Source organism: Paroedura picta, chromosome 3, assembly GCF_049243985.1.
Source record: "Paroedura picta isolate Pp20150507F chromosome 3, Ppicta_v3.0, whole genome shotgun sequence".
Lineage (NCBI taxonomy): Eukaryota > Metazoa > Chordata > Lepidosauria > Squamata > Gekkonidae > Paroedura > Paroedura picta.
In genome coordinates this window covers 1,246,283-1,271,013 of record NC_135371.1, presented here as the reverse complement: position 1 = coordinate 1,271,013, position 24,731 = coordinate 1,246,283, and the positions used below count along the sequence as shown (strand labels likewise).

General features: G+C 53.8%; 2 protein-coding genes across 8 annotated transcripts; one reads left to right on the top strand and one right to left on the bottom strand.

Moving 5' to 3' along the window:
• Window positions 1–640: 640 nt before the first annotated feature.
• LOC143834031 (uncharacterized) lies at window positions 641–12,613 on the bottom strand. 4 transcript variants are annotated; one of them, XM_077330547.1, is made up of 4 exons: window positions 12,539–12,613; window positions 10,803–10,916; window positions 8,825–10,160; window positions 641–2,549 (listed from the first exon to the last, which is right to left on the bottom strand). In XM_077330547.1, exons 2-4 carry the CDS (start codon window positions 10,903–10,905, stop codon window positions 1,127–1,129), a joined length of 2,862 nt encoding a protein of 953 aa, XP_077186662.1. In that variant the 5' UTR covers window positions 10,906–10,916; window positions 12,539–12,613; the 3' UTR covers window positions 641–1,126. The 4 variants fall into 4 exon arrangements, with proteins under 4 accessions (XP_077186662.1, XP_077186661.1, XP_077186660.1 ...); XM_077330546.1 differs by lacking the exons at window positions 8,825–10,160; window positions 10,803–10,916; window positions 12,539–12,613 and adding exons at window positions 4,090–4,200; window positions 5,790–5,921 and having other exon boundaries at window positions 641–2,778; XM_077330545.1 differs by lacking the exons at window positions 8,825–10,160; window positions 10,803–10,916; window positions 12,539–12,613 and adding exons at window positions 4,090–4,200; window positions 5,771–5,920 and having other exon boundaries at window positions 641–2,778.
• A 4,011-nt stretch (window positions 12,614–16,624) lies between these two features.
• Window positions 16,625–21,630, top strand: LOC143834051 (uncharacterized). 4 transcript variants are annotated; one of them, XM_077330593.1, is made up of 3 exons: window positions 16,625–16,699; window positions 18,619–18,752; window positions 19,612–21,630. In XM_077330593.1, exons 1-3 carry the CDS (start codon window positions 16,671–16,673, stop codon window positions 21,006–21,008), a joined length of 1,560 nt encoding a protein of 519 aa, XP_077186708.1. In that variant the 5' UTR covers window positions 16,625–16,670; the 3' UTR covers window positions 21,009–21,630. The 4 variants fall into 4 exon arrangements, with proteins under 4 accessions (XP_077186708.1, XP_077186709.1, XP_077186710.1 ...); XM_077330594.1 differs by lacking the exon at window positions 16,625–16,699 and adding an exon at window positions 17,203–17,422; XM_077330595.1 differs by lacking the exon at window positions 16,625–16,699 and adding an exon at window positions 17,256–17,364.
• Window positions 21,631–24,731: the final 3,101 nt, after the last annotated feature.

The following is a 24,731-nucleotide window of genomic DNA, read 5'->3' as shown; positions in this document are numbered from 1 at the left end:
AAGAGCAGCTCTCAGGGCTTAACTCTCTTGCATATTTTACAAATTTTGCATTCAGAACAAGGGTTGGTGCAAGAGAGGAGGCAGGACTAGGTGGACCTTCATTGGTCTGACCCAGCAGGGCTCTTCTGAGGGTCTTCTCAGGGGAAGGCCTCGGATGGGCCCTTCTAGAGGGACTCTGTGGTAATCTAGATCATCAGCTAGAACTGGAATGGCAAGACAACAGGATCAGGTTCCAAACAAAATACCAAATTTCTGTCCGTTTGAACAATCACTGAAGCCTGCAAATGCTCTGTGAGTCTCAGAGGTTGGCGCTCATGAGGAGGACTCTGTTGGTGAAAATGTAACACACCAGGGAGACAGACCTGGGAGACACGTCTATTCAGAGGGCTATTCTGTAATAAGGAGGATCTGGAAGGGGCCGTCGCTCAAGGACAGAACATCTGCTTGGCATGCGGAAGGTCCCAGGTTCAATTTCCGGCACCTCCAGCAGGAAGGAAGTCCTAGGCGATGTGAAAGATTTTGGGCTGAGACCCTGCAGAGCTGCCGCCAGTCTGGGTCGACAATATCAACTGAGATGGACAAAGGGTAGGATTCCTGTGTGCAGGAACATTTGTGGACCTAAGGGAAGACAGGGACGGAATTGCCATGCAGGTGTTCAAGGTTTATTCTTTATGTTAAAAAAGGTAGATTTTGCAAAGTAACTTATAAAAACAGCAGCCAACAAACAGTTCACAAGATGCACATGTTTTGATACATGTCCCATTTTATCCTTAAAAAAAAAAAAAACGGCATGGAAATCCAGTTGAGGCACCATACAAGGGATGCCCAAACTGTGGCTCTTCAGATGTCCGTGGACTACAATGCCCATAAGCCCCTGGCAGGGGCTCATGGGCATTGTAGTCCACGGACATCTGGATGGTCCAACAAGCCTCCAAGGAACAGGGACTTGATTTGCCCGAAGGCCTTCAAGCTTTACTTGGTGAACTGGGAGGATCCACCCCATTGAAGAGATCCTCTGAAAGCTCATGATAAAATAATATTTTTACGCTTAAAATTTTTTCAAGGGTCGTTTTTCCCCCCCTGCAACAAAAACTGATGGGGGAATGAAACAGCTGCCCATGTGAAGTCATGCCGGTTCTCCCCCTGAACCCCCTCCCACACTCCAAAGGCTGACAAGGTTTTTCCCCTGAGTGGATTCCTTGATGAGAACTAAGGGCCGTGCACCTAGGGGGTCCCTTTCCCCCCTCTGAGCATCCCCCCTGCCCCCTTCTGTGTGCAGGCAGTTGTGCGTAATGAGGCTGGTGCCCCACCGATAGCTCTTCCCACACTGAGGACACTTGTATGGCTTCTCCCCAGTGTGGATTCTCTGATGATTAGTCAGTGTCGTGCACTGGCTGAAGCTCTTCCCACACTCCAGGCACGTGTGGGGTTTCTCCCCCGTGTGGATCCTTTGATGCTTCATAAGGTGCGTGTTCCACAGGAAGCTCTTCCCGCACTCCGAGCATTTATATGGCTTCACCCCCGTGTGCAGCCTCTGATGTTCATTAAGGCTGGACTTGGCACAGAAACGCTTGCCACAGTCTGAGCATTGGTAGGGTTTCTCCCCGGTGTGGGTTCTTCGATGTGAATTAAGGGTCGTGCTCCGGCTGAAGCGCTTCCCACACTCCAGGCATTTAAAAGGTTTCTCCCCGGTGTGGGTTCTTCGATGTGAATTAAGGGTCGTGCTCCGGTTGAAGTTCTTCCCGCACTCCAGGCATTTAAATGGTTTCTCCCCGGTGTGGATTATCTGGTGTAAAGTCAGACCCGTGCTGTGGCTGAAACTCTTCCCACACTCCGAGCACCGATAGGGCTTCTCTCCCGTGTGGAGTCGCCGGTGTGAAGTGAGGGACGTGCTCACCTTGAATCTCTTGCCGCACTCGGCGCACTGGTAAGGTTTCTCTCCAGTGTGAACCTTCTGGTGTGAGGTAAGATTCCCGTGGTGGCTGAAGGTTTTCCCACATTCCAAGCATCGGTACGGTCTCACACCCGCGTGGATCTTTTGGTGTGAACTGAGCGAGGCGCTCATCTGGAAGCTCTTTCCGCATTCGTCGCACTTAAACGGGCACTCCCCGGTGTGGATTCTCTGATGAGAAAGGAGGTTTCCGTTGTCACTGAAGCTCTTTCCGCACTCCAAGCACAGGTGGGGCCTCTCCCCCGTGTGGACGCTCTGGTGCCTGATCAGGTGCGTGCTCCACCTGAAGCTCTTCCCGCACTCCAGGCACCTATAGGGGTTCTCTCCCGTGTGCAGCCTGTGATGGCCGTTGAGGCTGGATTTCGCCGCAAAGCTCTTCCCGCAGAAGGCGCACCTGTACGGCTTCTCCCCCGTGTGGATTCTCCCGTGGCAGGTGAGGTCTGCGCTCCGGCTGAAGCCCCGCCCACACTCCCGGCAAGTGTACGGCTTCTCCCCCGTGTGGATTCTCTGGTGCCTGACCAGGTTGGACGTCTGACGGAAGGTTTCCCCGCACTCGGGGCACGCGTACCGTCTCTCCCCCGTGTGGATTCTCTGGTGCCTCTTGAGATTTGACTCCTTACTGAAGGTTTTGGCACATGTGGGGCACTTGTTCCTTCTCTTTTCTGCCTGCTTTTCTTGTGACGCGGTTTCAAGGGCTGGTCCACTAGAGGCCAGATGGTCTGCCACCGGCACCTTTGGTCCTGCTTGGTGCCCTGAATTCTCTTCCACCTCCAGATCCCCGACTCTTCCTGCTTTCCCTTCAAGGCCTCTGGGGTGGCCGTCCACTCCTGGAATAGAGAAAGGGGTCAAAAGTTATTCTCTTGATGAAACGTAGTTTTGATCAGCTGAGAGGCCCTGCCCCCTTGGCTGTGGCTGACGTCCCCTCCAGCTGGGTTAAACCGAGCTGCAAATGAAGCCAGCCCAAGATCGGAGCTCCTCACCCCCATAGCGGTCGATGGCTCCTTCTCCGGCTGCCTGCTTTAAACCAGGCGGGGACGGAGAGAGCAACCTGGCCTGGCCCCTCCTGGCCCAGAACCAGGTGGGCATTTCTTTACCTGCATATTTCACTTTGGGTTTATTGGGTCCGAAAAAACTGGGGACTTCTGAAAGATCCCAGATCCACATGCCAGTATTTGGGTCCCAGATTTTTCAGAATTCCCAAATTTTGAGGGGGCCCAATAGACCCAAATCCAAAGTTACCAGTTTGTTTTTTTTAATTCACAGCCTTAGTGTAAAGTAGTATCTCCTTTTGTCCCTCCTGAACCTCCTGCCCATCAGCTTCATGGGAGGCCCTCAAGTTCTAGCTTTGTGGGAGCAGGAGAAAAAGCCCCCCCCGCCCCACGCATCCCTTCACCACTCAGAGCACAGCTGGCCCCAGATCACTCCGAAAGCATCACGGCAGAGTGTGGAGATTTGAACCTGGCTCTGCTAGGTCCTCGCATCCTGCACTCTAATCTGGTCCTGGGTAGTATTTGGATTTTTCAGTTCCAATAGACTCAAACCAAAAAATGCCAGTAAAAAAAGACCAGTCTGACCCTGAGGCTGGTTTAACTTCATCAGCAATAAGCTGGGGAGAGAGACACACACACACAGACGGCATCCGTCTCTCTCTTGAGGTTCTCTCCCCCAGAGAACATGGCGTCCATCAAGTGCCCATTGTTGGTGACCCCTGGCCACAAAGAGACCCACCTGGCCCTGGCCCAGACTGGGGGAACAAACGGCTGTCTGAAATCCAGGCCCTGATGGAGCTATTGCTCTTCCACAGCACTCTCCCACCAGGCCTCTGGACATCAGGTAGGCCTCCGGTCTCTCTCTCTCTCTCTCGGGCCATCCCCCCCCCTTTTCCGGCTGGTCATTTGTTCCTGGCCAATAGCCAATCTGTAGGCCAGGTGGGGTTGGCCTGGGAGTTCTAAAGGTGGGATGTTTTCAATTTTGACTATGACTGTTTTACTATTTAGTAAACCACCCTGAGTCCACTTGTAGTGAGGGGCAGTCGTCTACTCCTCCTCCTCCTCCTCCTACTACTACTACTACTACTACTACTACTACTACTACTAATAATAATAATAAATGTGAGCAAGGGAGAAAAGAAGCATTACCCAGAAAGGCAACGTTCCTTTCAATCTCCATCGTGGCTTTTCAGTGCTGATCCGGAGGGCTCTTCACCTCCTCGGCAAAAGGCCCGCCCACCTACCTCAAAGACTCCAGACCTGAAAGAAGAAGCAAGATATTCCCATTTGCTGGGAGTATCAAGGAGAAGGGGGGAAGTCACAGATGATCTGAAAGAGGAGAGAAAGGCACAGGAATCTGGATTTTCCTGCCCTCTTCAGGTGACAAGGGGAAATAGATGGGCTACGCTGGGCTGAGGAAATGAATAAATAAAGGAGCACAAATAAACAAAAAAACAGCAATAGTGAGAGCAGTCATGGTGTCATAAAGGAACAGAAGAGAAGTCGTGTTGGGTAGGCCAGTGGCCCACCAGTCCAGCACTCTGTGTCTCACACTGGCCCAGACCAGGGGCCATCAGGAGATCCACTGGCAGGGCCAGAACCACAGAAGCCCTCCCCCTGTGCCCCCCCTCGACACCAAGCACCAAGGAAGCAGAGCCTCCCTGCCCCAGAGCATCACTGCTCCATCTCGTCACGAATCGCTACCAATGGACTCCTGCTCCATCTTTTGGGGGCAAACTGTAGGCAAGCTTTATAGCCAATTCCAAGCCTTTCCCCTCACAGGGAACCCAAAGTGGCTCCTCACAACAACCCTGGGAGGTAGGTTAGAATGAGAATGTGAGGCTGGCCCAAGCTCCCCCAGCAGGCTTCCATGGCAAGGGGGATTTCGAACCAGGATCTCCCAGAAGCAAGTCTGACCCTCTAACCCAGGCCTTCCCAACCAGGGGATTCCCTGACAGCCCTGGGAGGGTTTCCCAAGTGGGTGGGAGTTTATGTCTTAATGTATTTTTAAAATTATTGAGCATTTATCAAAGACCCACCCCCCCCCCCACTGGCCAGTGATGGGCCTAAAGGGGCCCGGGTGGGCGTGGCCACAGCTCTGCCCCTTCTGGGGTTTCTCCAGGCCTGAAGTCAGGCATTTCTCCATGGCAACCAAGTGCAGAAAGCCTGCTCTAACTATGCTGGTGGTCAGGAAGGCCCCTGTCCCACCAGGCTGCCCAGGGGCAATCTCCAGGAGCCCTGACCGGGGAGGGGGGGCGTTTAGGGCCGCACCCCCCTCAATACTTTTTGTGCTGTGAGCTCCTCAGGTCAAGGGGCGGCACAGCGCTGTGGAGACAGTTTTCACCCAGGATTTGAGAGAGCCGGGTTCGAATCCCCCCTCCGCCAGTCCCAGGGAACTTTCACGCCCTCAAAATCAGCCCATCCCAATCCAGTGATTGGGGGTTCTGCCACCCCCCCCCAGTAAAGTGCAGCTGCAAAGGCCATCGAGAACGGACCGAAAGTGCATTATTTAATGGGCACTTTCAAGGCCCTTTGCGACGGCCATGCGAAATGCGGAAGTGCCCTGAGGAGGGTCGCTGGAGGGCGCTGAAAGGGCATTATTGTGCAGGAGCGAACACGCCCATTGCGCACCAAGGCGCTCGCGCACTCTCGGCCCAGCCTACCTCGCAGGGATGCTGGGAGGATAAATCGGAGCAGGACGCAAAACGCTTTTGGGTCCCCAATCCGGTACCAAGGAACCAGATAAATAACAGTCTAATAAACCAGGACCAAGACCCTCCCCCTCCCGCACGTGTGCCTGGACCCCTGCCAAGCCCCCCCCCCCGCCCACCTTGCAGGGCGATCCTGACCCCTTGCGCGCGTCTGCGGTCCTGGATCCCTCCGGGTGACTCCCTGGCCGAGGGGGGAGGGAGCGGGATCCGGGATCCGGCCGCTCTCTCTCTCCCGCTGCATCCCCAGAGGGGCGGGGGCGGGACCGTCTCCAGCCTGCAGAGATCAGCAGCTCCGCTGGGATCGCGGGATCCGGGATCTGGCGCCGGGCTGCGAGGGCGGCAAAGCTCTCCGTGCAGGAAGGGGGGTGGGAGCGGAATCGCCCGGGCCCCGCCCTGAAGCCCTCTCTAGGAAGCCATGCGATCCCTTTAACCCTTTGGGAGCCGCAGGACAATCCGCGCGCGCATCTGGGCTGGCTTTGCAATCTGCAGCGCCCGGGCTCGCCCCCTGCCAGGGAAGGAACCCCCAGCCGCCCCTTGCCTCGGAGGGGCCCCGCATCCCGCCCGCCCGCCCTCGCCTCCAGGTCCTTGCTCCGGATCATCTCCTCCTCCTCCTCCTCCTCCCCGCAGGGCTCAGATTCTGCTCCCGCTTTCCTTCCCTCCTTCCCTGCCGGCGTCACTTTCTCACCGGAGGAAATTGGTCAGTTCGTCTGCCTCTCTTAGGAAGGAAGAAGAGCTGGTTTTATACCCCACTTTTCACTACACGAAGGAGTCTCAAAGCGGTTTAAAAACACCCTATGCTTCCTCTCCGCATCAGATACCCTGTCAGGTAGGTGGGGCTGAGAGAGCTCCCAGAGATCTGCTCTGTGAGAACAGCTCTAAGAGAACTGTGACCATAACAAGGTCACCCAGCTAGCTGTATGGGGGGAGGAGTGGGGCACAAACCGGGCTCTCCCGATGAGAGGCTGCTGCTCTTATCCACTATACGGAGCTCTCGCCCAGTTTAGAAAGAGAGACGGCTGAATTTTGACAGATGATGATATTTGGGACAAAGCATCCTCCTGGACTGAATCAAGACCTCAGTTTCCTGTCTCATGACCAATGCTGATTTCTCCATGCACACCCAATCCAATCCATGCCTGCTGTAGTCATTCACCTGCTATGCTCGTTTGGCATTGAAATTTCTCTGCTCTCCAAGGTAGATGGACTCCCGTTCTCACCGTATCTGAAGAAGTGAGCCCCGTGACTCAGGAAAGCTCCTCGGGGAAATGAGCTTGGTCATCCAGCCTCTTTTCACTCAAGGAGACTTTCTAGTCAGTCTTGGGGCAGTTGCCAACATGTAAAGACTTGACCATTAGTTAAAAACAGATCAATGTAAGACTACCTTAAAGTATTAAGACAAAATACAATGTTCCAATCCAGGTATGGAGGGCATGAGCCAGCCTTATCTCCTCTCTCGGGTCCCTACATCTGATGGGGGGGGGTCAAGAGGAGGGGGGTCCTGATGCTACGGTGTTCTTGCTTGGGCCTCAGCCATATGCTCGGTGGACCAGGCAGGGGATGATGGGAAAGACCTCGGCCTGAGGCCCTGCCAGGATTCAGTAGAAGGCTGTTCCATGTGTTCGTGTTAACTCTCCAAAAACACGTTTTCCTGTAATATTTTCAGTTTTCAGAGATATCTCTTTAACCACTTCTGTGCCAGCACCCCCACCCCCACCCCCACCGCCTACTAGCTGAGCCTGTCCGGTCCCGGCACAACAGCCTGCGGCAAAAGACAAAGAAGTGTGATTTCCACAGCTAGAAAATGAAAGAACGAAGAATTGGCGGGTGAATGCTGAGAGTACGTCGCCCAAAAGGCAACGAGTGTTTCCTTAAAACACTCCTGGATGTGTTATGTTATGTTATGTTATGTGCGAAGTCGTGTCCGACCCATCGCGACCCCATGGACAATGATCCTCCAGGCCTTCCTGTCCTCTACCATTCCCCGGAGTCCATTTAAGTTTGCACTGGATGTGTTAGCAGAGCTTAAATATGCAGAGAGGAGCATCACACCAGACAGCTTAAAAGAACAAAATAGCCTTTATTTAGAAGAGAAACAACTTTGTACAGGGACACAAAGAGACAGTACCAGCAGTCTAACTAAGCCAGTCTGGTGTAGTGGTTAAGAGCAGCGGCGTCTAATCTGGAGTTGGATTCCTCATTCCTCCTCCACATGCATCCAGCTCGGTAGCCTTGGGCTAGTCACAGTCCTGTTACAGCTGTTCTCACACAGCAGTTCTGTCCAAGCTCTCTCAGCTCCACCAACCTCACACAGTGTTTGTTGTGGGGGAGAGGAAGGGAAGGCCATTGTAAGCTCCTTTGGGACTCCTTTGGGTAGTGAAAAGCAGAGTATAAAACCAACTCTTCTTCTGTTTTGTTATTAATTCTGCGTTCTCTCTGTTGCTTGTGTTCTGCAGACAAGCAGGGAGGACGTGTGCTCAAAGGAGCAGGAAGTCTTCCACTGAGCCAATCAGAACACGGGAAGAGACATTTAAAAAAAAACATCAGGAAGTTCCTATTCTAATTATGCTAAATACACAGCTCCTCTGGTGCCCCCTGCAGGACACTGCCATATTCCGCTAGATCATGCAGATTCCTCCTTGTCAGAATATTGAGAACAACCGCTTGGTCTTTCCACGGGGACTGAGACACAAGGATCCGGACGACGTCTGGAATGAGCAGATCTCTGCATGACACAAATTCTCTCTGGTAGGGCCTCCTTGACGGGAAGTGAGGGTTCTACCAAAGCTGTTGCAGGCATGGTCTCTGATGTCAGTTCTCACATTTCACTCTTGATTTATCACGCCAGCTCCCAAACAGCCTAAGCCTTTTGACGGCCCACCCACGAGAATACTTTATTCACGGCCAGGGCTGAGCGTGCCTACGGTTTCCCCCTCGTGTGAATGAGCAGGTGCCTCATGAGGTTGGAGTGCTGGCTGAAGCCGTAGCCACACTCCTGGCACTTGAAGGGCTTCTCCCCCGTGTGGATGAGCTGGTGCCGGAGGAGGTTGGAGTTGTTGCTGAAGCAGCTCCGGCACTCCTGGCACTGGTACGGCTTCTTCTTGGCTTGCGTCTTTTTATCGCTCTGCATCGGATTGGGGCCCTTCTTGCATTCCCCCGTCTGCATATTTTTGTGCCTCTTCAGGCTTATGCTGTGGCAGAAGCTCTTCCCACAATCCAGGCACTGAAAGGGCTTCACCTCCTTGTGGGTTCTCTGATGGTCAGAGAGCCGTTTGCTCAGGCTGAAGCTCCTCCCGCACTCCAGGCATTTGTATGGTTTCTCCCCCTGGTGCAGGAGCTGGTGTTTCATGAAGTTTGCGTTGGTCGTGAACTTCTTTCCGCATTCCGAGCATTCGTATAATTTCTCCCCGGTGTGGATCCGTCGGTGGATGGCGAGGCTCGAGGTCTGTCTGAACCTCTTCCCGCATTCCAGACAGCTGTACGGCTTCTCAGCCGTGTGGGTCCGCTGATGCATGATGAGGTTTGTGCTCTGCCAGAAACTCTTCCCACATTCCACACATTTATACGATTTTTCGCTCGTGTGGGTTATCTGGTGCCTGATGAGGTTGGTACTGTGCATGAAGCTCCTCCCGCACTCTAAGCATTTGTACAGTTTCTCGCCCTTGTGGCTTCTTGGTGGCACGCTCTGCCGGAAGCCCTGCCCAGACTGGTAGAAATGAAACGTTCGCTCCCGCACATGAATCCCTTGATGGCGAATCAGATGTGACCGTTCAGGAAACCTCTTTCCGCACTCTACGCATTTATATGGCTTCTCTCCCGTGTGGGTTCTCTGATGCACCGTCAGGCTGGACTTCATGCAAAAGCTCTTTCCGCATTCCAGGCATTTGTAGGGTTTCTCTCCTGTGTGGATTCTTTGATGCACAATGAGGTAGGTACTGTACGAGAAAGCCTTGCCACATTCAAAACACTTATAGGGTTTCTCTCCTGTGTGAGTTCTTTGATGCCCGATGAGGTAGGTCCGGTATGCAAATGCCTTTCCACACTCAAAACACTCATACGGTTTCTCTCCCGTGTGGGTTCTCTGATGCACGGTCAGGCTTGACTTCAGAATAAAACTCTTTCCACAGTCTGGACATTTGTAGGGTTTCTCTCCGGTGTGGGTTCTCTGATGCACCTTCAGGGTTGAACTTTGGCTGAATCTCTTCCCACATTCCAGGCAGTCGTATGGTTTCTCCCCCGTGTGGATGGTCCAGTGTGCTTTGAGGTTTGGGACGCTAGCAAAGGTTTTCCCACAGGCAGAGCATTCAACCCGCCTCTTTCCATCCTTAAGGGCTTCATAGTAATTATCACTACGATAAGGGATGGATTGACCACATCCTGTATCCAGCTGGTTTCCCTCCTGCCTTTGGGGGGCGTCAGGATGCCCAAAATTCTCCTTCAGCTCTAGATGGGCATCGCCTTCCTCCAACATGTGATGTGCTTCGTTTTCATTATCTGAGTCCCATCCATCACCTGTGGAAACGGAGAATCCCAAAATTAAATAAAAGAAGAAATGGAACGTCAAATTGTGAAATCTCGAATATCAAGCAATTTGAATACTTCAGATTTAGAACATCAGAAGGGCCACGCTGGATCAGACCAGGGAGGGTCCATCAAGTCCAGCCTCCCGTCTCACCCAGGGGCCAACTGGTTCCTCCAGAGGGCCAGCCACAGGGCGGGGAGGCCGAGGCCTTCCTAAGGACATAAACAGAGTCCTGCTGGAGGACCCACAGGAGAGTGTAGAGGCTGAGGCCCTGCTGGATCAGACCAGGGAGGGTCCATCTAGTCCAGCCTCTTGCCTCACACACTGGTCAACCTGTTCCTCTGGAGGCTCTATCTCATGGCATTGAGGCTGAGGCCTTCAGAAGAAGGACATGTAAGTTTGTAGCAGATAATAAGTTTTCAAGAAGTGGCCCTTACATCTTGAAGGGGTATTTAGTAGCCAGATATCAGGAATGACGTGTATGCAAGTAATGTGAAGATCAGTGGGGGTCATTTTTGGATTGATGCAGCACCAGAAAGCTCTTTCAGATCAATGTTTCCCAAGCAGAATACTGGTCTGATCCAGTAGGGTGCTTCTGATGTTTAAATCCTCCCATTCAGAAACAAACTCACCTTCTTCAGACATGTCCTCGGGCGACCTTCCTGGGGAAGCCTCCAGCATGTCTCCCGGCTCAGGGCCTTCCTGTAGGGAGTCCTCGTCTTTCATCTCAGTCATGGTCCTTTCACCTGGGGTGGGAGGAGGCAGAGGAGACTGTCAGGACCCGCAAACGTGAGAAGGACAAGGTGCACTAAGGCGGATTGGCAGTGGGCGGGCAGAAGGGCCTGTGTCGGTGCTTGGCTCTTGTCAGGTCCTTTCCTGCATGCCGGGAAGCAAATTTCTTCCAGGCCAGACTAGTCAGGGATCCTGGTTCCGGAGGGGCACCATCTGGGCGTGGTCAATGCAAGTGAATTTCCTGCATTGTGCAGGGGGTTGGATGACCCTGGAGGCCCCTTCCATGATTCTATGACACAGAAGAAAGCCCAATGCTGAGAAAACGCACCACACTTCCCCTGGTGTCTCCTGAGGAGAGGGAATTTCCTGAAGGTGCAGCCTGTCCAGCTCTACCTAGTCTGAGCTCAGCCGTGTCCATAAGCTAAGCAGGACTTGCCCTGGTGAATACTTGGGTGGGAGACCCCCCCCCCCTGCAGAGGCAGGCCAGGGCAGCCCCTTCTCTCCCCCAGCAGGCTGTGACTTCACAGAACTTGCCAGCTCTGGGTTGGAAAATACCTGGAGACTTTGGGGGCAGAGCTGGGAGTGGGCAGGATTTGGGGCCGGGAAGGACTCAGGGAAGTCTTTCCAGCGGATTCCCAGGTCCCTCCTGGAGGGAGGCTGGCACCCCTGAATTCCTGTGGGGCAGAAAGCAAGCACTCTCTCCAGGGGGACTGATCTCTGCAGTCTGGAGATGAGCTGTCATTGTGTGATCTGAAGTAGTGGCTACTGGAAGCCTCTCTCGGCCACCAATTTTGTCAGACTTTCAGGTGCTCCTGGACTCGGGCTCTTTCCTCCGTCTTGAGAGAAGCCCGGCCCCCTCTCTTGATTTATTCGCCCCCCTCCCAATAAAGAGCCACCCTGATCCAAAGCAAACGCAAAGCAGATACTGCAAATATTCCACGGCAACTGTGATGAAGCCCAACCCATGAAACCCAATCATGATTTTAGGCTGAATGTTAAATAAATTAAAAAAACAAACAAGGCCAGACTAGTCAGGGATCCTGGTTCCTGTGTGTGTGAGTGTGTGTGTGGGAGGAGGGCAGGCGATTCTTTCCTTCCTGCCCCGGGGCTCTAAATGCCTCTTGCTCCACCTGGGCACACCTTCAGGGCCAGCTTGGTGTCCTGGTTAAGAGCAGCACCTTCTAACCTGGCCAACCTGGTTGGCTTCCCTGCTCCTCCTCCACATGCAGCCAGCTGGGTGACCTTGGCCTAGTCCCAGTCCAGCTAGAACTGTTCTCACAACACAGTTCTCTCGGTGCTCTCTCAGCCCCACCTCCCTCCCAGGGTGTCTGCTGTGGGGAGAGGAAGGGAAGGTGATTGGAAGCTGCTTTGAGCCTCCTTCGGGGAGTGAAAAGCGGGGTATAAAAACCAGCTCTTCTTCTTCTTGGGAGGGAAGGGGGGCGCTGGCCTCGGCCCTCTTTTGACCCCCCCCCCACCGCTCTGATCCCTCCTTCCCCCCCAGGCTGCAAAAGGAGAGGGGCGGCGCAAACCACCCTTGGGAAGGAGGGAGCAAACTGGGGGGGGGGTCTTTTTCTCTCCCCCCCCCCGCTGCCGCCTTGGGTCTTGCATTGCATTGCCCCCTCCCCCCCCCACTCACCCGCTCCCCACCAGCCTCGGCCGGATCCCCCCGACGCCGCAGCCCGGCCCGGCCCGGGAGTCCCTCCTTCCCTCCCTCCCTCCCTCCCTTTTTCCTTCCTCGCCGGCCCGTCTAGGAGCGCCGCTCCGTCGCCTTAACCCTTCGAGGAGGGCCCGGCCCCGCCCCCGCCAGCCAGGGAGGGAGGGAGGGAGGGAGGGAGGGAGGGGGCAGCCCCCCAAGACGCCCCCCCACGTCGCCCCCCCCCCAGTTCCTTTCTGCAGCGAGAGAGAGAGAGAGAGAGAAGGAAGAAGAAGAGGCGGGTTTAGAGCTCCCTCGTCGCTCCCCGAAGGAGGCTCAAAGCGGCTTACAAAGCCCTCCCCCTTCCTCTCCCCACAGCAGACACCCTGGGAGAACGGCTTCTAAGGGGACTGGGACTAGCCCCAGGTCACCCAGCTGGCCGCATGTGGAGGACAAACCTGCCTCGCCAGCTTAGAAGCTGCCGCTGTTAGCCGCTTCACCCGCTTGGCGTGGTGGTGAGGAGCGTGGACTTCCACTCTGGCGAGTCGGGTTCAATTCCGCACTCCTTCCCCAGGTGCTGCCGACTGGGTGCCCTGGGGCTAGTCCCAGTCCAGTTAGAAGCCGTTCCCTGTGGGCTCTCTCAGCCACACCCACCTCACAGGGTGTCTGTTCAGGGAGAGAAGAGCTCTTCTTCATGCTGGCCCTGCAGAGCACCTTGAAGACCCACCAGGTTTCCTTCTTGGTATCTGCTTGCAGGTGCCGGCACACTTGGTCAGAGCTCCCTCTGTTGTTGAACTTTGTTGACCTTTGGGCAGATGATGGGTGCTCCAGCTCCGGCATTTGGGTGCTCCTCGTTCTCAACCCTTCACGGATCCTGCCTTCCTCCCATCTGAGGGATTCTCACACAAGCTCTACTGCGATTCCCGCTCACCGGCCCTCCTGGCCCTCTGCCCCCTGGCAAAGGGTGCAAGCCCACTGAAGCTCCTGCCCAGAATTCAGCTTGGTTGGTCTCAAAGGTGCCCTTGCCGGACTCAGATTTGGGTCTGCTGCTTCCGCCCAACACGGCCTCCCACCCGACTGATGCTGGGCGCAACCTTTTGGGTGCACACACGCTTCTTCAAATACTCTGAAATCTGATTCCGGGTCTCATGGCAAGACTCCCAAGTTCTCCTTGGCTGAGTTCAAATAGGCAAAGGAGGGGCCAAGCAGCAGCTGCTTAAAGAATAAACAGCTTCATTGAGAAGAGAAAGAACTTTGTAAAAAAAAAAGAGAGAGAGAGGAGAGTGAGAGTCCTAACAGTCTAACTGACTGACTGGGGGGGGGGGAGCAGGGAGGAAGTGTGCTTGAAGGAGCAGGAAGTCTACAGTTGACCCAGCCAGGACCCAGGACGGAATTAATAGAAAAATACGCTAATTCCACATCTCCTTACTGAAATCCCTTCAGAATGGTACTTGAGATGTCAACAAAGTCCAGCAAAATTTTAAGATTTTATTTAACACAGGGAAAGGTCAGGTGGAATGAAGCGTTGAAGACTTTGAGGTACAAATCAGTGTTTGAGCAGTCTCCAGTTCTTGAACACAGGCTACTGCGAGTTATAGAACTGTATTATTCCCTTAGTTCTTGAGGCTGACAGGAGTTTGTCGCTGGGCATTTCCGCACAGTGGGCAAAACAGCAGGATGTCCTCTGTATGCTCAATCGCGATAGTTTTATAGCATCTCACTGGCATTCCACACTTTATTTTTTATTTTATTTTATTTTTATTTTAGAGCTGTCTTGCCTCTTCCACCCTGCTTCTCACACGTCTTGCTTTCCTCACCCGGAAAAACAAGAGGAGAGAGTAATGTTGTGCTTCTGCCTGTGAGTGTCCTGCATCATGCAGGGGGTTGGACTAGATCAGTGGTCCCCAACCTGCGGGCCGCGAAGGCCTTGGCGCCGGGCCGCGGCTCCTTCTTCCCTCCCCCCCCAAGCGAGAAGCTCGCCAGGCCGCGAGCAAATTGGCCGCCAAAGCGTCCGATTAGCTCGCGGCCCGGCAAGCTTCTTGTTTCAGGAGGGGAGGGAAGAGAAGCTTGCCGAGCTGCCAGCTAATTGGCCACTTTAGCGGCCGATTTGCTGGCGGCCCGGAGGGGCCGGGAGGGGGAGCCGCGGTCGCCGACATGGCGCGGCGCAAACGAGCATGCGCGGACTGCCATGCACGCGCGTTTGCGCCCCTGCCGGGCCACCCTCTCCCCCCACTCCGGAGCGGTGGTCCGCAGCGGGCGAAAGCTCGCGGACCGCTGATCTAGTCCAGCATTCTCTCCCACACAGCGGTGAGCCAGTTCCTCTGCATCCGGGGCATCTCTCACACTGCTGCTGTGGCACAAATGTGGATTCAGTCTGTTGTATCGTGGGTTCCACAGGGAATAAGCGAGGTGCACTTGTGAATTAAAGGTAAAGGTAAAGGTATCCCCTGAGCAAGCACCGAGTCATGTCTGACCCTTGGGGTGACGCCCTCCAGCGTTTTCATGGCAGACTCAATACGGGGTGGTTTGCCAGCGCCTTCCCCAGTCATGACCGTTTACCCCTCAGCAGCAAGCTGGGTCCTCATTTTACCCACCTCGGAAGGATGGAAGGCTGAGTCAACCTTGAGCTGGCTGCTGGGATCGAACTCCCAGGCTCATGGGCAGAGCTTTCAGACTGCATGTTTTTTTAATTATTATTATTATTAATTCAAGGCAATGCAATTCTCCTCCCCCCCCCCCCCGTCAAACTCACCCACTCCTGATGCAGCAGCCTGTGCAAAAGAGAGGCCCCCTTGGGTGGGGGCAGACAGGAAAGCGCTTTGAAAGGTAACCCCCCCCCCCCTCTCCAGAGCCTTTCTAGGCCTGGGAAGTCCGTCACTGTAACCCTTTGAGGGGCTTGCTGGCGCAGAAGGTGCCTGGTGGAGAGAGAGGGAAAGGGCAGAATCGTCCAGTCCAAACATTTTTGAAGTGTCCATTGAGAGAACTGCTCTGTAAGAACGCCTCTAAGAGAACCGAGACTGGCCCAAGGTCACCTTGTTAGCTGCATGCGGAGGAGTGGGGAATCGAGCCTGGCTTTCCACATTGCAGACTGCTGCTCTTTTAACCACTACACGACTTCCATTAACGACCCATTAAATCCCATCCCCCCCCTGGCCAGAGGGTTAATCCTTTGGGACAAAGGACAATCCAGTTTGGCCAGGCTGGTCCTGGTGTCCTGGGAGCAATTGCCAGGTCCTTGATGGGGGCGGGGGGGGGGGGGGACTGTGTGTTACAGGTCTCTGAGGGGTAACAGAGACGGGGCTTTATAATGGGGCAGGGAAATCCGCCTGCTCATTCCTGGGGGGGAAGGTGACTGAGGCCCAGATCCACTGACCAGGAACAGACCTTTTGGACTCTCATCCGTCTTTTCAGTCTCCAGCAGAATCCAGGTCCAGGGAAGGTTTGGGAAGGCTTAATTATTCCTCCTCTGGACTGTAACTGCAAGGCTCTCTGCACATGCTCTGAGGAACCTACTACTGCACAGGTTACATCAACGTAACCAAGTTAGTCTGACTTGACTTGAAGAGCTCTGTTCTGTGCTTTCCCGGTCTTTGGATCTCACCATCGGGCGGCCAGCCTGGGTGGGGAAATACCCGGAGGCTTTGGGGGTGGAGCCGGGAGTGGACAGGATTTGGGGTGCGGGGGGGGGGACCCCAGTGGATTATCACGCTATGGCCCTCCAAGGCAGGCACTTCCTCCAGGGGAGGGGGAACTGATCTAGGAGGTCTGGAGAGAAGCTGCCATTCCGGGAGATCCCCAGGTCCCGCCTGGAGGCTGGCATCCCTACATCCACCCTCCCCAGCACCCCTTTTCTCCAGGGAGACTGATCTCTGCAGTCTGGAGATGAGGCACGATTCCGGGGGATCCCCAGGTCCCGCCTGGAGGCTGGCATCCCTGAACCTCCGGAAGGCGGGGCTTTGCTCAGCCAGCCCCCCTGGCGTTGCAGTCCCCCCAGCGGTCCGCCCATTGCCCAGCGCTCTGAAGGGTTAAGGCGAGCGAGCTGCGATGCTAGGCGGGCCTGCCGGGGGGGGGGGGAGGAGGGGAGGGGGGTCCAGCCCGTCGCTTCCCAGCCAAGCCCAGGCAGCCGGGGCCAGGGATGCTCCCACGGCTGGGGGCGGCGAGCGGGTGAGTGCCGGGGGTGTGGGGGGGGGGGCTGGGTGGAGAAAAGGGGTGTAAAGGAGGGGGGGTGCAAGGGAAGACCCAAGGCAGGCAGGCAGGCAGGGAGGGAAGGGGGTGCAGAACTGGGAGGGGGGCGGGGAGAAAAGCTTCCCTTTGCCCCCTGCAGCTGAAAGGGGGGAAGAACTATTTGCGGGGTGGGGGGGCTCCAGGAAGAGGCCAAGTGGGGTGGGAGAGGGGGATTAAAGGAGAGCAATGGCTTGCAATGGATAATCCTGCCCTCCATGAAGAGGCAGGGAGATCCTCACAGCAGAAGGGGGCTGAGGGGCATCACCCCCCCATTTAATATGCAGCCCCCCAAAAGCTTCAGGATGGCTGGCCCTGTTAGTGCGTCCGTAGCCGGAGAGAAGAGCCTCTGGAAGACAGGCACCGTTTGTGGCCAGGGAGGAGCTTCTGGGAGTCTCTGTTCACTTCCTCAGATCCTGCAAGGTTGATGGAATTCCGTTCCGTATGGCTAAAGGTGGTGCCTTCCCCTGAGGCAGATGGAGGTGGGTGGCTGGCCCTCTCTGCCTGTTTGCAGCAGTGGGGGAGAGGCAAGCGTCCAGAAGCACCTGGGAGACTGGCAACATTTGTGGCCGGGAGGAGCTTTGGAGAGTCACTGCTCACTTCTTCAGGTAGAGCCAGAAAGTGAGCCCACCTGCCCTCATATCTTGGCTTGCGGAGTGATTTCAGGTGTGGAATGAGAGCAGCAGGTGTGCTTATTGGATCCAGTGTGATATACAGAGGGGTAGCAAGCTTTTGCAGAGGGGGGGGGATTGGTATGGAGCAATGTAGCTACCACTGTTTTTTGCTAAGGGGGAGTAGCTGGAAGCAGAGAGCTACACATAAGCAGGCAGTTCGGGCTGGATTTCCTGCCAAAGGTTGTGTATCTTTGTGCTGATTGTGTAATTGCCCAGCCGTGTGCATTTGGTGGCCCTTTGAACCTACCCGGGATGTTTACGACTGCCTTGCGTGGGGATGGCTGAACTTGGCTTCATTCACAAATTTAGAGCTCTGGATAAACAGGTGCAGAAGAGCCTTGGCTCACTAGGAAGGCCAATTTCCTTCCCCCAAGGCCCAGGATCCCAGTAGAGGCCGTCCCTTCCCTTCCTTTCCCTTTTACTCACTGGTTGCTATTGGATCTTCTCTGACATTTCGGACAGATCCGTTTTTGGAACCCGGCTGTTAAGCAGAATTTATTTACCTGCTCAGATAAACTGGCTTGCATCTGCTCAGCAAAGCATTTGAAAGAATCTGCTTTCTTTGGTGCCCTGCTGAATCGCTGAGCAGTGCTGTTTCATAGAATCCTAGTGCTGGAAGGGACCATAGAGGCCATCTAGTCCCAACCCCTGCTCAGTGCAGGTTCAGCCTCAAGCCTCCAGGAGAAGGATCTGTCCAGCCGCTGCTTGAAGACGGCCAGTGAGGGGCGGCTGACCACCTCCTTAGTTTAAACCCTTTCCTGCAGGTCCTTTCCTCTGCTGCCAACAGGCACCGCTCCCAGCCCTCTTCCAAGGGACAACCTTTCAAATACTTCAAGAGAGCAATCTCATCCCCTCTCCACCTCCTCTTCTCCCGGCGGAACATCCCCAAGCCCCTCCGCCTTTCCTCTCAGGGCTGGCTCCCCAGGCTGCCCCGGATCATCCGCATTGCTCTCCTCTGCCCGCTCTCCATGTTGCCTTACGATGTCCACACTGACAAGGCCGCTCCTCCATGGATCTTTCTAAGCCACCCGTGCCTGAGGCCCCCGTCACGAGGTCTGAGGAGGGAGGATGTATTTACCAATCTTGTTGTTGTGTATTTTGTTGCCCTTTCTCAGCTGCCCAGCCTTCTCCTCTTAGGAGACGGGACTGAGATTCTGGGGGTTCTGACCATCTTCTCTGCCTCCCAAGGATGAAAAAGACCAGGACAGACGAGCACAAAGAGGAAGGCTTTCTCCAGGAAGCCTGTGAGGCTGGAGAAATGCTTGAAGCCTCTCCTGAAACGTTGCCTGAGGACGTGTTCTTCCAACCTGCAGCTGATGAAAGTGAGCGTTTTTTCAAGATGGGAGGATGATGATATAGTGGGAGAGAGAGAGAGAGAGAGAGAGGATACAGTTAGCATCTATCCTACATGGGTCATAAGCACAGCCCAGCTGGGTCAGACCAGGGGTCCATCCAGTCCAGCCTCCTGCCTCATTCAGTCGCCAACCAGTTCTTCAGGAGGGCCAACAACAGAGCAGAGAGACAGAGGCCTACATCAGAAGAGCCCTGTTGGGTCAGACCAGGGGTCCCTCCAGTCCAGCCTCCCATCTCTCCCAGGGGCCAATCAGTTCCCCTGCAGGGCCAGCCACAGGGCAGAGAGGCCGAGGCCTTCCCCTGAGAAGACCCTCAGAAGAGTTTGTTATATACCCGGCCCACCCCTCTCCCTATGACCGGCACTAGTGCACAAGTGCGTCTCTGCGTAGACAAGGGGCAGGGCGGAGCGTTGCTGCTTCCTGCCAAGCAGAACGGGCCGGTCACACCGAAAAGGCTGGCACCCCTGTATTGCTGCTGATGCTCACCGCAGCCACGCTGATGACCCGCCATGGCCGCGCTGGATACTGCATGATACTGGATGGCATGTAGAATGAGGTGGGCGGGCATCGGGAGGCTACTGTGGGCAACTCTGTCTATCCCAGTTGGTGCACCCAGCATATAGGACGACCCCCCCCCCCACACTTGGAGGCATGTTTTTCAGGGGGGGAAAGTAGTCTTATACGCCAGCAAATACAGTAAATATGAATTCTCTCCTCCTCCCCACCAAATGTTGGAGAGTTTCAGCCGTCTGAATCGCTTCATTAGACTCATTTCTTGATTTGATCTTCCTTTTCTTCTTTAAATTTATATCACACTTCTCTGTTTCAGCTGAAGAGATTTGGGACACAGCCAGTGAAAACGAAACCTGTCAGGTGTTGGAGGAAACTGATGCGACTCTAGGAGTGAAAGTAAACTTTGAAAACCAGGTGGATAAAAGGGATGGCCCATCACTTGCTTACCTCAGTGGTAGCTACCAAGGAGCGATACAGGAAGGAAAGAGGAGGATCGAGTGCTCTACCTGTGGGAAGACCTTTGCCAGCGTGCCAAACCTGAAAGCGCACTGGAATATCCACACCGGGGAGAAGCCGTACGACTGCCTGGAATGTGGGAAGCGATTCAGTCAAAGCTCGGCTCTTCGGGTGCATCAAAGGACCCACACAGGGGAGAAACATTACAAATGTTTTGAATGTGGAAAGAAGTTTGCATATAGCGCATACCTCATTGTGCATCAAAGAATGCACACAGGAGAGAAACCCTACATATGTCTGGAATGTGGAAAGAGGTTTATCGTAAGGTCGTGTCTTGTTCGACATCAAAAAATCCACGCCAAGGAGCGGCCCTATCTTTTCCACAAGTCTGGCACAAGCTTCAGCCGTAGCCAACAGCAAAGAAAACAAACGGGAGAGAAACCCTATAAATGTTTGGAGTGTGGCAAGAGCTTTGTTCAAAGTACAACCCTCATCAGACATCAAATGATTCACACGGGGGAGAAACCATATACCTGCCTGGAATGCGGGAAGAGCTTTACTCAGAGTAAAAATCTCATTATGCACCAAAGGACCCACACAGGTGAAAAGCCATACAAATGCCTGGAATGTGGGAAGAGCTTCATAGCAAGCACCAACCTCACTATGCATCAAAATACCCACACGGGCGACAAACCATATACGTGTCTGGAATGCGGCAAGAGCTTTAGACACACCTCGAGTCTGGCTATGCATCGCAGAATACACACCGGGGAGAAACTGCACGAGTGCCTGGAATGTGGAAAGAAGTTCACGACGAACGCAAACTTCATGAAACACCAGCTCCTCCACCAGGGGGAAAAACCATATAAATGCCTGGAGTGCGGGAGGAGCTTCAGCCTGAGCGAACGGCTCACGAACCATCAGAGGATCCACAAGGAGGGAAAACCCTTTCAGTGCCTGGATTGCGGGAAAAGCTTCAGCCACAGCGTAACTCTGAGGAGACACAAAAACACGCAGACCGGGGAATGTAAGACGGGCTTCCGCCAGACGCAAAGAAGCCCGAGGACGCAGAACAAGAAGAAGCCGTACCAGTGCCAGGAGTGCCGGAGCTGCTTCAACCACAACTCCAACCTCCTCCGGCACCAGCTCATCCACACGGGGGAGAAGCCCTTCAAGTGCCAGGAGTGTGGATCGGGCTTCAGCCAGCACTCCAACCTCATGAGGCACCTGCTCATTCACACGAGGGGGAAACAGTAGACGTGCTCAGCCTTTTGGGGAACGGCCTTGTCCGCGCCCGTAGCATTTGCGCAGGGGGGTTGTCTAAATGCTCAGACGTTTCAGGGGGCTCAGGTGATAAATCAGCCGTCAAATGGGAGAAGGGACCTCAGTGACCGTCCCTGTAAACGGACAGAGCATTGAAGGAAACCAAATCTTCGTCATGGAGCTGAGAGAATATATGGAGCCCAGAGACTGGCTCACTCAGACATTCTCCAGGTCTTCGCACCTCCTCCTCCCCTGTGGAAATATCTGGCCGGTGCTGTCACAGTTTTGGGAAAGGGAAGCCTCAGCCTTTGATTTTTGTTTTAAAACTCTTTTTTGCTTCCATCCCTTTTGACCAGTTGGGCCACGTTGGTTCACGGCGGACGCTTAGCTGAGCCCCAGGGATCCTCTGCCCATTTGGTGTCCTTTCCCTTCATAGCGTGGATCGTCGCTCTTTGTCGACTTGCGAATCATAACGGTGTGCCTTTGACCGCCCTCCTGAGCTGACCCTTGGGATGTTCTTTGTTTCAATAGGGAGAAACAAGACAGTGATGTAGAAGTGGCCAGTGGGGTAGCTCTGAACATATAGGAGGACATAATATGTAGAGTTCTTCTGTAGTGTATATTTTGCTAGTGTTGCTCTGGAAATGTCCTTTCCCCCCCTTTCCCCTGGCCCAAGGGAAGTTTTGGTCTTTTCGGTCCTGGCCCCTGCCTGGTGGAATGAGCTCCCAGGAGAGCTGAGGGCCCTGATGGAGCTGTCACAGTGCCGCAGGGCCTGCATGACAGAGCTCTTCTGCCTGGGTGAGGCCAGGGCAAGGAAGATCACGGGCTAAGCCAGGTAATTGGGTTATTTCTTCTTCCTTCAAGATTGGCTACTGTGTGGTTGGGTAGGGAGGAGGGGTTTATCACCGCTAAGATGCTTGGATTTGATTGTTTTGGGGTTTTAATAGGTTTTAATGGGGGGGGGAGAATTGGGGGATTATGACTTCTGTGACCTGCCACAAGCTGTTTGCAGGAGTGGCAGGATAGAACTAAATAATAAATAAAATAATAAAAATAAACATCTGCTTGAATGTTGCCCCTGAATAGCCTGCTACGTGACTCTCAGCTGCATTCGGTTCTCTTAAAACAGAACTTGATTTCATTCATTCATTTATAGATTTATTTATAGTTATATACTACCCCTCTCAATACTACTATTAAGGGGCGATTTACCCAATATAAAATTCAATAAAGCCAATACATTTAACATGTCTAAGAATTAAGATACGTAATTTAAAATAGTCTAAAACCAGAAGTGCTGCACAGCTGACTGGAATCTCTGGGGAAGGGCAGAGTATAATTGCAAACAATTTTACTGGTGGTCTGACTCTCAGAGGGTATGTTGGACTCATACCTGCTCTGGGGCTACCTGGTCAGACCCCCCCCCTCTCTCACAAACACACATACACATAAACACACACAGAGACTCCTGTCATTCCCCCTTACCTGTTGGTTTCCCAGCCACCTTGGTTCCTCCTCCTTCCCTCCCTCCCTCCCTCACAAACACACACACACACAGACATACAGAGACACCCTTCCCTCCCCCCGCATTCTACCCTCTTACCTGTTGGTTTCCCAACCCCCCTCCCTCCCTCCCAAACAAACGCACACTCCCTTCCCTCAACCCCCAACCCCCCGCTTACCTGCTCCTTTGCCACTATCTCAGCCCCCGTGGGTAATGCAGCAGCTGCCTAGGCCCCAAGGGCCTGCCTGGCCACTGGCTGGGCCCTTCAGGCGCACTTCGTGGGTGGAACTCCGGACATCTCATCCGTCTACATTTCCGTTTTATGAGGCGCGCCAGAAGATGTGTCCCACATCAAAAACAAATGAAAGCTCCTTAACCACTATACCCTGCTGGTTCTCCTTTCGATCTTCTGCTCTTTCCTCTAGGGTACCGTCCTTGAAAAGACCTCTTAATTGACCAATCATTTGAAGGCTGTTTTTTCTGAAAGAAGGAATATGCATCCTCCTGTCCCTGGGTGCTGCTTCTGCTTCCCTGCCATCCAGTGAGTCAGTCATCACTTCTTTTGCAAATAGAAGAAGGATGTAGAATCATGGAGTTGGAAGGGGCCTCTGGGGTCATCCAATCCAACCCCATGCAGAATGCAGGAAATGTATAACTACCTGTCCACTCACAGTAACCCCAATTCCACACCTGGATGATGCTGACCACCCCAACTAGAATCCCTGGCCACTCTGGCCTGGAAGAAATTTACCTCCCAATCCCAGAGTGGCCTAGACATTTCCCTGGGCATGCAAGAAAGGGCCCCAAGAGCAAAGCACTGACACAGTCCCTTCTGTCCACCCACTCACCATCTGCCTAAGTCCCTAGAATCAGCCTTTCTGTCAGATGACCATCTAGCCTCTGCTTTAAAACTTCCAAGGAAGGAGAACCCACCACCTCCCGAGGAAGCCTGTTCCACTGAGGAACCGCTCTGTCAAGAACTTCTTCCGGATGTCCCAATTCCCAAAGCAGCATTTAGCCATATTTTCCCCCTATAATGATAATTTGTGTACATCATTTAATAGAGTCATAGAATCAAAGAGTTGGAAGGGACCTCCTTGGTCATCTAGTCCAACCCCCTGCACTATGCAGGACACTCACATCCCAATTGCTCATCCACTGTCACCTGCCACCCCCTTGAACCTTCACAGAATCTATAGTCTGTAGCATTTATAGTCTATTGTTCAAGTTGAGACTCATGGTGACTTAAGAATGTAGGAGAAGCCATATTGGATAAGGCCAATGGTTCATCTAGTCGAACACTCTGTCATACAGTGGCCAAAACCCAGGCCCCATCAGGAGTTCCATCCGTGGGGCCATGGCGCCAGAAGTTCTCTCACTGTTGCCCCCCAAGCCCCAAGAACATCCCTGCCCTAGACATAAGAACACCAGAGAAGCCATGTTGGATTAGGCCAATGGCCCATCCAATCCAATATTCTGTGTCACACGGGGGCCAAAACCCGGGGGGCCATCAGGAAGACCACCAGTGAGGCCAGAACTCCAGAAGCCCTCCCACTGGTGCCCCCAAGTAACAAGACGTCATTTCCCAGGTGTTTTCGCTTTCATGAGTCAAAGCTCACTTTATCAGCGTCTGAAATATGACAAAGAGAGAGCTGCGACATGCAAGTCGATATCCTGGAATGCCCCTCACCAGGGTGCTTCTCGGCTGCAACATGAAATGATCACGGACAACAAACCTGTTGTTAGAAAGGTCCTTTCTTGGCCTGCTGGCTCTTTTGCAGTTCTGATCTCCTGAGCATTGCTGCTTGACACATTTCTGCCCAATGACTCCAGGGCAGCACTGCCTTTGGTCCATCCTGAGCCTACTGCCCGTGCATTCCCTGGGGTGCCCTGGCCGTGGTCTTTGAGGAGAGAGAGCCAGAATTGCCCCTTGGTCCACTCACCCCCTCATGTTGTCCTCCAGAAGAACCATCCAGCAGAAAGTCTACCAGGGGGTTTCCGGGGGTTCTTGATTAAAAATTTGGTCTACATGAAGCAACAAAAATTTTCTTAGAATGCATAGAACGCAAAAATAGTATTGTAATATATATATATATATATTAATTTCAACATGAGTACAATTTGCCAGGTACCCCCCAGGTGTCCCTCCAAAAGTGGGACAATCTGGTCACCTTAAGTTTGTCCTGTCCTCTAACGAAGGAAGCAAATTGAGC

Coding starts and splice junctions, on each gene's coding strand:
- LOC143834031 (XM_077330547.1), bottom strand. CDS start 10,905: ATGACTGAGATGAAAGACGAGGACTCCCTACAGGAAGGCCCTGAGCCG. Junction 10,161..10,802: donor CGAGGACATGTCTGAAGAAG/GTGAGTTTGTTT, acceptor CCGTTTCCACAG/GTGATGGATGGGACTCAGAT. Junction 2,550..8,824: donor CACAGCATAAGCCTGAAGAG/GCACAAAAATAT, acceptor AAATCTCAAGAG/GCACCAGAGAATCCACACGG.
- LOC143834051 (XM_077330592.1), top strand. CDS start 18,440: ATGGATCTTTCTAAGCCACCCGTGCCTGAGGCCCCCGTCACGAG. Junction 18,484..18,618: donor CCTGAGGCCCCCGTCACGAG/GTCTGAGGAGGG, acceptor CTGCCTCCCAAG/GATGAAAAAGACCAGGACAG. Junction 18,753..19,611: donor CCAACCTGCAGCTGATGAAA/GTGAGCGTTTTT, acceptor TCTCTGTTTCAG/CTGAAGAGATTTGGGACACA.